Raw genomic sequence first — 13289 nt, 5'->3', positions numbered from 1 at the left:
TTTTTTGCTTCTTTGTCAAAAATCAGGTGTTCGAAGATGTGTGGATTGATGTCTGGTCTTCTATTCAGTTCCATTGGTCCTCCTGTCTGTTCCTATACCAATACCAGGCTGTTTTTAGTACTGTAGCTCTGTAGGAGAGTTTGAAGTCAGGGATTGTGATGCCTCCAGAAGTTGTTTTATTGTACAGGATTGTTTTGGCTATCCTGGGTTTTTTTGCTTTACCGAATGAAGTTGAGTGCCGTTCTTTCGAGGTCTGTGAAGAATCTTGCTGGGATTTTGATGGGCATTGCATTGAATCTGTAGATTGCTTTTGGTAAAACTTTTCCAAAGTTCTTATTTCACATGTAGATAATGGATTTATACTTGGAGACTGCTGTTTTTACACACTAATGACACAAAATGTTTAAATTTGATACTTTCCTTCAATGATTCTTTTTAGACAAGACCTTAAACTCACAGACATCTGCCTGCCTCTGCCTGATGAGTTACTGGGATTAAAGGGGTACATCACCACACCTGACTTTTTAAATTTATTTTTAATCATAGTTTAAGCATATGTATATATGTGGATGTGTGCACATGTGAGTGCGGTTGCCTGCAGAGGACAAATGGGTCCCCAGGAGGTGGAGATTCAGGCAGTTGTGAAGTCCCTGATGCCGGTGCTGGATACCAAATTTGGGGCCTCTACAAGAGCTGTATGCACGTTTAACTACAGAGCCATCTCTCCATCCCTTCAAGATTCTTCCAGTGCATTTAAAGCAGAGCAAGATAAAAGAGTTAAGTTTATTTTGTGAGCTAGCAAGCCCTTTTATTCACTGTGACTCAGAGCAGAGGACCAGGTCTGTCTGGCGCAGGGTGAAGGTTTCTCCAGAGACTGTCCTCTGTCCTATTATGGCCTGTCTGGTATTTAAGCCACTTAAAGCTAAACTTGGTTTTCATCTTTATGTCCTGAACCGATTAAGGAAAAACAACAGTGAAAACCTCCTCAAAAACATCAGTCTACAAAGTGACTGAAATGTGAATCACAGTGAGGAAGTGAAACATTTTTAAATCCTGTTGTAACAATGACCCATCCTGATGCTGAGTTTTCAGGGACTTCTTGGCTGCAGTTTGTTTCAAGGTTTTATTTTAAAAAAAAAAAAAGAAAAAAGAAAAGAAAAGAAAGAAAAGATTACCTGGAATATGCTAGAGAATTTTAACCTAACAGCTATACTGGTGATTTTTGTTTCATGTTTGGAGGGTCTGGTTTTGTTTTTGAGATAGATTTTACTTTGTAGCCCAAACTAGCTTCAACTTCTGATCTTCTTTCTTCTTATCACATCATTTGGATTAAAAAGTGAAGGACGTTCTAAGAAAAACACCAGAACCTAAGGAGAGATGCTATTTTGAGTCTGTCATGTGCCTAGGAGTGTCTCTGAATCTATTTATTTATTATCTTACCTTGCTTACAAGTCAGAATTATGGCTATGACTCAGACTCTCAAACTTTGACTTATGTATCAGATGTACACATCCTATCTCAAAATGCTTTTGGAAATATAGAAACAATAATTTGTTTTATTGTGTCACTGTGCTAAAACCAAACCTAGAGAATGTTTTTGTTTTTGTCTTTCCACGCAGGGTATTGGTACAGCCATTGGAGAGCTGCCTCCATATTTCATGGCCAGGGCAGCTCGTCTTTCAGGAACTGAACCAGACGATGAAGAGTACCAGGAATTTGAAGAGATGCTGGAACATGCAGAGGGTGCACAGGTAAGAACAACTGGAGGGTGGAATTCTAGTCCCCAACTCAGCTGTTACTGCTAAGGGTGTGCAAGTAAGAACAGTGGGAGAACAGACTGCAGTCTCTGAGTCAGCTGTTACTAAGGTCTAATGGTTAGTAGTTGCTGTAAGAAAGAAAACTGCCAAAGTAAAAACAAAGCAAAATATGACCTGGGACAGAATATGCAGAAATATCGAAAGTACAAATGATGACCAGAGACTGGGAGGATGGGTTCCTGATACAGTCTTTGCACAGCATGCAAGGGACCCTACGTCATGTCCCTACTTCTTGGAGGAGAGAAGCCTAAACACTGCCTTTGTTGGTTGTTTTTTCCTAAGAGACTGGTAGTTAGAAAATCAAAAGCCACTTTTCTCCCTCTGGGAACAGATAAATGTCACTTATTTGCTTCAAAAGTGTGTGTGTGTGTGTGTGTGTGTGTGTGTGTGTGTGTGTGTGTGTGTGTTACATGTGCACGCCACACCCAGGTTCTTTTTGTAAGTTACTATTGGCTTTTGTTTATTTCTTGAGATAAAGATAGTTTTGCAGCCTGAGATGACTTGCACGCATAAGGATTACAGGTGTACAGTAAATACTGCAGCTCTGGCTAGCTCTGCCGTGGCCATTTCCTCCTTGAAAACAGCCTTGGGATTTCATCCTGACGTGAAAACACACAGTGCTTACAGCTATGAAGGTGTTTGCTGAGGGAATGTAAACATTATGTAATGTTTTTAAACAGTTAGAAAGCAGCAAGTGAGTAAGCGGCTTGCTTGTGTCATTGGATTTTAGCGATTCAGATCAGTCCTACTTTACCTTTGAATGTTCTAGAGCATCCTCAGTATAGACAGGGTGAGCCAGGTCAATAAAAACCCAAATTCCAGGCTTAGGCAAGCTTACCCCTCCCCCCATAAAACCTATGTGCCAACCATTTTGCTCAATCTAAGGAGCAGTGGTTTAGTAGTAGGAAAATGCCTCAGAACATTGGCAAATATTGAACCTTTAAAGGATGGCCTTAGAAAACACCACAGATAAAAAAGAAATTAAGGCAGTGACCGTTGTGTAAAGTGAATTCCTTTTGTTTCCTCCCTCTACAGTTGTATCTAACAAACCTCATATGACTGAGATTTAGAACTTTGCTGATTTCAAATTAAAGGAAACAGAAACTTAAGAAAATAATCTTATCTCCAAAAGAAAACATTAAACAGGAGGAACTTGGGAGAGAAAAAAATCATATCTTATACTTGATCCTGGAAGGCATTTTCAGGCTCTGGTGCTGGTATTGCGAGGGGCGAGGCTGTTATAAGTCTACTTTTTTTACGTTTGTGTATGTAGTTCAGGGGTCATTGTGCCTATGTGGAGATCAAAGGGCAGCTTGATTATGTTCCACTGTGTGGGTCCAGGAGCTCAGACTCAGATTGTCGGGCTTGGTAGCAAGCTCCTTTACCTGCTGAGCCTCCCACTGACCCAAGAGATGGGTCTCTTGTCCTGGAGCTCAGCAGGTAGGGTGGGTTGGCTGACCAGTGAGTCCCAGGATCCACCTATCTCCAACTGGCATTAGGAAGATGTGCCCCCACACTGAGATTCCACGGGAGTGCTGGGCATCCCCGTGCTTGTGGCCAGTGCTTTACCAGCCTTACCAATTGCACTATCGCCCTCTCTGGGTTATTTTTAAGTAGGAACTGCTTTATTGTCAGTTATCTGATTAGCCAAATAACACAATCACCCTATTAATAGTTAATGATTCCGAAAAAGAACATCTGTCCATCCTGCTCACAGATGTGTAATGAGGGCTTTGTTTCTCTGGAATACCTTTCAAAGGTCTTGTCCTACCACACCCTACATTGACTGGAACAGCGGACTTACGGCTCATTTTATTCTTAGCAGTTTTTTTATGTGGAGATAATTCATTCCATACACTTGTTGCTATTGAAAAGCTCAATTTCAAAACTTCAGACCTGGAATGTGATGAAGAAAGACAGCAGTCATACTTTTATCTTGTGTCTATAATTGGAGTTCTTAAAGACCCAGCCCAGTTTGGCTTTCCCTACCCACTGTGAAAGTGCTCATCCTTCATACTTCTCATGTGGCCCTGATATTTCTGTTACTTTTGATTGGATCTTTTCTAATCCGACTTCGTCTGTTTTGAGTCTTGAAAATTAGATGAGATGGCACACAATGATTATAAGGTTTGGGTTGTTTTTAATCTTTTTGGACTTTATGCCAGTAATTTCAAACATGATTTGTAGGATAACTATGCATTTCTTACTAACTTCATATTTGCTTATCTTAAAAGTGAAGAAAGCAAACTATATGTATCTTATGTCCTTTAAATCAGAAATTGGACACCTAGAGCTTTTGCTTCTTGCTGTGCTGAAGATCGAATCCGGGACCTTGTTCATTGCTGGACAGACACTGTATCACTGAACTACATCCCCAGCTGTGTGCTCTTTAAGAATGTTCTATCTGAGGTCAGGAGGTGGTGGCGCACACCTTTAATTCCAGCACTCAGGAGGCAGAAGCAGGCAGATCTCTGAATTCAAGGCCAGTCTGGTCTACAAGAGTGATCTCTTTAAAATGTTTACTCAATATCTTACTTATAGCTACATCAATTGCCATACAAATTAGAAAATTATTTAGTTAAATAATAAGAAAAATATTAACTCATACATGATAACTGTGCTTTTACTATTTTCTAAGATCAATAAAAACCAGTGTATTAAACAGTTGAATAAATTGCCTTGCCATACTATGAAGTAAAAGGCATTATCCCTGGTTTTTCATTGGTTTGTTGTTGTGAGCAGTTCTGCAGCTTTGTGATTCAGAAAATTAGTTCTCATCCACATTGATTGTAGATTTTTGCGCATGGTAACAGACGTGTAAGTTACCAATCTGTAGGGCTTGCTTGATGAGCCCTTATCATCATTATGATTTCTGGACAAATGTAATGGATGTGATACATAACATTCCTTACTCCTTTGCCCGGATGACTTTAGTGAGCCTGGTATCGGTCTGCACATCTGCGGTTCCTATCTCCTTCATGGCAGATTTCCAGATTTTTTTGAATGAACAAGGGGCACGCTTCAGGAAGCCCACTCCATATTTTGTGAACTTGATTGTGTGTTTTTGAGTGACCACCTCCTTGATGGCAGAATGGCCCTTCGTCTTCTTGCTGCTACCCTTCTTTGTGGGGGCCGTTCTGCTAGGCCCAAGTTAGAAGTTTGTTTCATTTCTGCAGTAGACACAAAATCTGACTGTACTTTCTAGTTGCTGGGATTATTCCACTGCACTTGGCCTATCCCTGATTTGAGCAAAGAAACCCACTCAAGATCACAGGGCCAGTGGCTCACCTAGCCAAAGTCCAAGCCCATTTTCTGGCTCTAGGGATTAGCATTGTGTTTACTGTACCACAATTTAGCAATAATTGTACTAGGTGTAATGAAAGGTGAAGAGCTAGGGGCTAGAGAGGCAGCTCGGTAGTTAACGACACTTCCTATTCCTCCAGAGGACCCAGAGCAGGTCCTCCTGTATTGACCATTTCACAGCCACCTGTAACTCCAGCTCCAGCGGGGCCCAACAGGACCAACCTGAGCTAAATAACAAGACTGTCTCAGAAAACACCATGTAAAAAATAATTCTGCATATGCCGCAATGTAGGAACCTAATTTCTCTCCAATGAATTTGTTGTTTTCATCTTACTTTTCTGTAGTACAGTCAATCCTAGGGCCTTGCACATGCCGGGTGAGTCCTCTGTCACTGAGCTGTATTTTCGGCCTTCTTCTTTGCTTTTTATTTTGAGGTAATGTCAAACTAAGTTGTCCCATAGTGGCCTTCAACATTCTGGCTAGCCCTAGTAGTCCTTGAACTTGCTACATTCCTTCCTCAAACGCTGGGATTACGACCTTGTGCCACCAGCCTTGCTTCAAGGTGATTTAATTTTACCTCACGTTTGATTCGGCAGCTATTAATGACATGTTCAAGACATGCTAGCCCGATATACCTTCCATGGTGCCTTCTTGATGGTGGTTTAAAACTTCTTTGGTAATCACACCAGAATGGTTACACAACCTCTCTAACATTGGACTGTTCATATAGACAGATGTAGACCATCTCTTTTGATAAGAGCAGTAAACAAGGGAACGTGGATCAACTATAATTAAAATAATAAAGTAAAATGAATAGCTGTAAAACATGACTTAAAGATTGTTTGAAATAGTTTTTAAAATTTATTTTTAGTTCTTGAAGGTAAAGTACTTTAGTGGAATAAATTTATCAGCAGGAAGTCTAAATAAATCAAACACACACACACATAACCTTGGCACTGGTTGCTTTGTCATGTTCTCTCCAAGTGGGTTAAAGGGAACATGTAGATTTTACTCAAATTGTTGCTCAGTAACAATGTTCAAGCTACATATTTACTTAAATTCTACTTCTGACTAATGTTTGGATATTCATGTAATAGCTGTTTTGAGAGAAAGAACAATGATGTGTTGATTTATATTTTGATTCCTTATAATTATCTCAGTTACTTTGTGAGTGCCATATTGAAAGTAGACAGTATTTTTCCACTAAATTCCTTTTGCTCTTGGCTTTCTGTGCTGTTCTTACTCTGTATCTGGGGGAGATAGGCATGAATGAGGGCAGCTTCCAATGACCTTGAGCATCCAGTGTTTCCAAAAGTTGAGTTCTAAACTAGGCTGGTAATGTAGGTCTGTAGCTCTGTTAGTACTGGGGAGGCTGAAGCTAAAGGCTCATAAGTTTAAGACCAACCTGGGCATCTTAGTGAGACCCCATCTCAAAATAAAAAGTCCGAGAAGGAATGCTACTTGCCACACAAGCACACAGATCTATGTTCAGTGCCTCCCTCCAGTTATGTTCTAGATGGCTTAAACTAGACTTTATCTTTCTCTTCATGACCAGCTTTTTAAGCCTTTGTTCCTGTTGTCTGTAACTTGTTTTGTAATTATTTATTTTTATTACATAAGTGTTTTGCCTCTATGTATATCTGTGTGCTGAATGATGTGGATGACAGGTACTCAGAGAGGCCAGAAAAGGGATAAGATCTCCAGAAATAAAGTTTACAGAACATATTGAGTTGCCATGTGAGAGCTAGGAATTGAACACAGGTCCTCCAGAAGAGTAACTTGTGCTTTTAACCACCTAGCCATCTCTCCAGCCCCATCTGTAACCTCATTGTCATCTCCATAGTTTCCTCAAGTTAAAATCTAATTTATCTTTGGGTCCATTTCTCAATACTGAGAAAATAAAAATATAGCTAGTGAACCTGGAGAGATAGCTCAGCATGGAGAGTACTGGCCTTTCCGGGCAGTGGTGGCACATGACTTCAATTCCAGAGAGGCAGAGGCAGGCGGATCTCTGAGTTTGAGGCCAGCATACAGAGTGAGTTCCAGGACAGGCTCTAAAGCTACAGAGAAACCCTATCTCAGCCAGGCGGTGGTGATGCACGCCTTTAATCCCAGCACCCAGGAGGCAGAGGCAGGAGGATCTCTGTGAGTTCTAGCCTCTTCTAGAGGATCTAAGCTCAATTCCCATTACTCAGGTGATGGCTTAAAACCATCTGTAACTACAGTTCCTGAGGATCCAACACCCTCTTCTGGCCTCTTCACTTACCAGACACACAGATATTGTGCATACATACATGTAGGCAAAACGCTCATACACGTGACATAGATAGATTTTTAAGAAGAAAAATACATGCATGCAAAACTCATACAATTAAAAAAATAAAACTTGAAAGCTGCTAACAGATTAATATCTCAACCACTTGACTTTTTCCCTTGCCTCCGTCTCCAGTCATCCCTTAAGATGGATTTACTTCCACAGCGTCCTCACCATTTCTGTGCTCCTTTGCTTCTGAATGACTCTTTCAAATATGTCTCGCTATCTACTTTACATTTCTAGTGGTTTCTTTTTTGTTTGTTTCGTTAGTTAGTTGGTTTTTCAAGATAGGTTTCTCTGTAGCTTTGGAGCCTGTCCAGGTACTAGTTCTGTAGACTAGATAGGCCTCGAACTCAGATCCACCTGGCACCAGAGCTCATTACAGATGGGTATGAGCCATCATTTGGTTGATGGAATTGAACTCAGGACCTCCGGAACAGCAGTCAGTTCTCTGAACCTCTGAGCTATCTCTCCAACCTGACTGGGTTTTTTTTTTGTTTGTTTGTTTGTTTGTTGGTTGGTTTTTCGAGACAGGGTTTCTCTGTGGTTTTGGAGCCTGTCCTGGAACTAGCTCTTGAACACCAGGCTGGTCTCGAACTCACAGAGATTCGCCTGCCTCTGCCTCCCGAGTGCTGGGATTAAAGGCGTGCGCCACCACTGCCCGGCTCTGACTGTTTTTTTAAGTCAGTGTTTCTCCATATAGTCCTGGCTGTCCTGGAACTCACTCTTTACTAATTTTCACCCTAATTTTTTTCAACACCATCCAGAGAAAAATAGTTTTCTGAACAATAAATAACCTGTTCTTGAAATTTTGCTGCTCAGTTGGTAGAGTGCTTGTCTAAGGCTTTCACAGAATGCGGTCCTTGATCCCTCAGCAGCATCTACCTGCTGATGCAGGTCAGAGGAAACAAGAACTCAAAAATTCAAGGTCATCCCTCCACTACTGAAAGCTTGGGGCAGCCTGGGCAATGTAAGTCCCTTTTACAAAAGAAAAAAGAACTTGACTATTCAGAAATATTTGGGTTTTGCTCAAATTGTATGCAGTATAAAATCCAGACAACTTTTCTTGGACCAAACCTACAAAAGCAATCTAATGTTTCTTCAATGGTTTTTTTTTTTTTTTTTAGATGCTACATTGATTTTGGTTTTGTCGCAGTTTTGTTTGTAACCCATTTCCCATTGGGCTGCACTTCCCACCCAACAGCAGTGGCTATCGGTTTGCTAGAATACCTGTTTAACGTGTTAAATTCCTTTGAAAAGAGTGAGCTCTGGAGTTGCTGGGGTCAGAGCTTGGTGCTCTTAGTAAATACACACTGTAATGATTTATTAAACTTGTAAAGACATTACCCTGCTCTGAGGAATTAGAATACTTTACGTCCCTTCCCTGCTATGTGATGTAGCACTTTTCCATACCTGCTTGCAAGGTTGTCATGTCCGTTCAGCTGCATGTGTCTCTGCTCGTTCTTACCAATCAAATTCCTATACTGGGGCTTCTTTGTGCTTCATGTGTGATTGGTAGGTCAGCTGATTGGAGTTTTTGGTAATGGTGGTAGTTTTTGCTTGTTGAGACAAGGTCTCACTGTATAGGTCTAGAACTCACTAAGTAGACTGAGCTAGCTATCCTTGAACTCAGATCTATCCACCTCTGCCCCTACCTACGAAAGCCGGGATTAAAGGTATAGACTACCTCCGGGCGATGGTGGCACACGCCTTTAATCCCAGCACTCGGGAGGCAGAGGCAGGCGGATCTCTGAGTTCGAGACCAGCCTGGTCTACAAAGCTAGTTCCAGGACAGGCTCCAAAGCCACAGAGAAACCCTGTCTCGGAAGAAAAAAAAAGGTATAGACTACCATGCCAGGCAATTGATTGTTGTTCTGTTGTTTTTTGTTTGTTTGTTTTTTAAGGTCTGTAATAGCCCAGGGTAGCCTTGAACTCAGGGTCTTTCTGCATTAACCTTCCAAGCCTCGACATTATAGTCATTTGCCAACATGCTTGACTAGGGCTGGAGCCTTTCTTCCTGAACTACCTGGTAATTTTGTTTTTAGGGGTTTTTGGTGTTGTTGTTTTCTTTTGTTTTAGATGTAGTTATGTTTTGTCTGCATGTACATATGTGTACTGTCTCCATGCCTAGTGTCTTCAGAAGGTAGAAGAGGGCTTTGAATCCCCTGGAAGCAGACTTACTGCTGGTTGGGAGCCACCATGAGGGTGCTGGGAGTTGAACCCAGGTCCTCTGCAATAACAGCAAGTGCTCTTTGCCATTGAGCCATCTCTCCAGCCCCCTGAAATATCTTTTTTGATTCCTTCCCATTCTTTATTTATCCCTTCCATTCCTCCAAATGTATCTCTGAATTCCACTGGAGTCCCAGGTATGACTTTTTTGGGTAACTTATCCCTTTCTTTTAAAATTGTTTATGACTTCTATCTCTACAGGAGTTTGTAAACAGGAGTCTTCAAATATATGCCATTTTAACAGAGCCTGCCTAGTTCTGTGTGTGTGTGTGTATATATATATATATATATATATATATATATATATATATATATATTTATTTATTCAGTAGAGTCCTTGAAGAAATGGTGGGCTATCAATTAAGACAAACTAGCATTGCATGAAACATGTTCACATAAAATTCAGTTTTAGTTTACAACACATACTATAAAACTAGGTGAACACTAAAGTCATTTTCTCTTGAAGATTGAACTGTTAAGATAGAGACTCAACATATAATGTTGGCTAGCCTTAAACTCAGAAATGTATCTTCCACTGCCTCTGGACTGCTGGGTGAGGGGTGTGCACCACTAAGCCTAGCTTTGCAACTTTGAGGTTGTTTTTTGGTTTGGTGTTTTGTTTGTTTGTTTGTTTTGTGTGTGTGTGTGTGTGTCCTGTTTTTTGGGGGGATTTTGTTGTTGTTTTTGTTTCTTTGTTTTTTCATGACAGGGTTTCCCAGTAGCTATGGAACCAATCCTGGAACTCATTTTGTAGATCAGGCTGGCCTCAAACTCACAGAGATCCTCCTGCCAAGTACTGGAATTAAAGGCGTGCACCACCACCACCTGGCAGCATCTTTGAGTTTTATAGTGCAAGGGTTGAGGGATAAAAATTACATATACAGGAACAAGTTAAATTGTAAGGCTTTAGTTTTTTGATACGAGGTCTTACTATGATTTCTTGTGAGCTCTGCCTACCTCAACCTCTGCCAGAATTAAAGAAAAGTGACAACATACCCAGCCTGTGAGGGCTTTTTTTAAGTGTGTGTATAAGTGTTTTCCTGCATGAATATCTGCATCATATGTATGCCTGGTGCTCAAAGAGGTGGTGAGCCTGTTATGACCTACTACTCACTTGTCCTGTCCCTTGAAGAGACTAGCCCCACCCATTCTCCCTTCTGCCAGGGCAAGTGGATCTTCCTTCCACTTCCAGCCTGTGCTCTCTCTGCCCCTGTCTTTCTTCCTAAGAGGTTGCTGCAGCCTCCACTCCTTTCTTCCTCTCCACCCCCTCTCCCACTTCCCTTTTCTTCCTTAATCCACTGAATAAACTATATCCAAACCCTCTCTCTGCATGGCATGCCTATCAGTTTCTCACCTGCCACGGAGGATCAGGATAGGACCAGCTGCGCCAAGGTCTCTCACCCACCCGCCTGGGACCCACAGAAGCCTCGGGTGGTGGGACCTAGCTGCACGTCTTGGCCGCCCCTCGGGGAACTGTGCTTTTATCTAAATCATTACAGACCCTCCATGTGGATGCTGGGAATCAAACTAGGGTCCTTTGTAACAAGTGATCATAATCCCTTAACCACTGAGCCAACTCTCTAGCCCCTGTAAGAACTTTTTTTAAAGATTTTTAAAATATCTTACAGATTTTGCGAGCTGCTTGGAGGGATGTCTTCATTTCAGATGCCCTCTTCCTCACCTCCATTGTAATAAGCATCATGGGTCCCCAGACTGAGCTGGGAGTCAGCATCAACCACTTCCACCCAGCTCAATAACTCCTTTATTCACTGATTCTAAGGCATGAGTAGTTCAAAGTGCCTGCTTTTCCAGCCTAATAGAACTACTTTTTATGGCTCTGGTCAAAGCACTTCTTCCTTTGGTGTAAAGGCCTCTGAGACCATGGAGCACCCGCTCTGAGGGACAGGGAGCGAATTTTTTGGCCAAGGATGCACTGAGAGTTTGGTGTGGGAGGTTTTTCTGTCTATGTGTTGCTTTTATTGGTTAATGAATAAAGAAACTGTCTTGGCCTGATAGGGCAGAACAGAGCTAGGTGAGGAAGACTAAGCTGAATGCTGGGAGAAAGAAGGGCAGAGTCAGAGAAACTGAATCTGAGCCCAGAGGATGCATTAACTTTAGGTAATAGTTTTTAAAACAGACTCAGAAGAATTTCCTGGTTTGGGCATCAGTGTTGTACTTCAGACCATTCATATAGGGGTTCCATGCTGTGAGATTTTAAAATGTGCAAAAATATGTTAAGACAAAAAAGATGGTTTTGACCCCCCCCCAAAAAAAATATCTTACAGTTTTCTTTTCATTTTTAAATGTGTGTAAGTGTGCGTGTATGTCTGTACACATATGTGTTGGGTACCACTAGAGGCCAGAAGAAGACATCTAATCCCCTGAAGCTGGAGAGTTAGAGGTGCCGAGAACCAAAGGCGGGTCCTCTGGAAGACTAGCGAATGCTCTTTACCACTGAGCCAGCCATCACTCCAGCTCCTGGAAGTTTTAGTTCATATTGAATAAAACAACTTTTGCAGCTTAATGATAGTGTGCTTAAGCATGCTCCAGGGCCCTAGTTACAATTGCTGTCACACACACCCCAAAGTTGTAGAAACATGAAAATTCTTACACGGTAATTTGTTGATTCTATAAGCTACATAACAAGGAGGCTGACGACCTTAGAGGATAAAGGCTGAAGCTCAGTGCTAGAGCAGTTGCCTAGTGTGTGCAAGGCAGAGTTTGAAATAGAGGTAACTCATTTTCTTGATGTGTTCAAAGATTATCTTGTTGGCTACTACAAAGGCAATAGGAAGGGAGTCTGGCCAGGCTGTTATTCTTGTGTGTACAGCTGACACAATAGAATACGAATGTTGCACATATTTACTTGGATAAGATTGCTGTCGATCAGATTGCCTGATACCATCTGTCCAAAGAACCTGCCATTTGTGGGGTTTTTTGTTTGTTTTGTTTGTTTTTGTTTTTGTTTGGGGTGGATAATGCCGAATTGCTGATTTTGTAAAATTTGTTTATGTATTTGTTTCAGTATTCTGCTGTGTTGTTTTGTACCAGAATTACCAGAATCAGAAATGCAAAAATCTAACCTCACCTTTTAGTAGACTGCTCTTTTTTTCTCCATATTCATTCTAGTTAGCTTTTCTTTCTGTCGACTATCATGCATGAGTCTTCTTCTGCCTTCTTCTGCCTGTCCTTACCGTGGAGAGTCAGCCTGAGGCTAGGCATATGTTTTACCACTAAACTACATTCCCATTCCTCTTGTTTCTTTTGGGTTTGGTTTAGTTTGAGGCAGTGTCTCAGCTCAGTTGTCCAGGCTGTCACTCTTCCTACATCAGGCTGCCCAGCAGCTGGGATTAGATGTCTTGGCCACCAGCCCAGACTTGGTAACTACTTATATTGAGCATCTCTTTAAAGACTAATTTACAGTTTCTAGATTTGTCTTATTTCAAGAGAATGTTCTCTTTTAGCTGACAGTGTTTGACTAATATTTGACCTTAATCTATGTATTGAAACTAAATGCCCATATTCAATATAAATTGTATATTTCCCTTACTAGTTTGTATTAAAGACTTAAAAGAATTTTTTTACCTAGTAAGATCATTCATTATTCTGGGGCCGGGCGATGGTGG

General features: G+C 41.3%; 1 protein-coding gene across 2 annotated transcripts in view; it reads left to right on the top strand.

Annotated features, from left to right (window-relative positions):
- The window catches only part of Vmp1 (vacuole membrane protein 1), a 99761-nt gene that overhangs the window by 45049 nt on the left and 41423 nt on the right, over nt 1-13289 (top strand). For both annotated transcript variants that reach the window (XM_005350465.3, XM_013347563.2), the window contains exon 7: nt 1620-1751. In XM_005350465.3, coding sequence (XP_005350522.1) covers nt 1620-1751 — 132 coding nt within the window. The remainder of the gene's footprint in view (nt 1-1619; nt 1752-13289) is intronic.

Source organism: Microtus ochrogaster, chromosome 7 (genome assembly GCF_000317375.1).
Source record: "Microtus ochrogaster isolate Prairie Vole_2 chromosome 7, MicOch1.0, whole genome shotgun sequence".
NCBI lineage: Eukaryota > Metazoa > Chordata > Mammalia > Rodentia > Cricetidae > Microtus > Microtus ochrogaster.
Note: the sequence above shows the minus strand (reverse complement) of the source record. Positions and strands in the feature narration are given on the sequence as shown.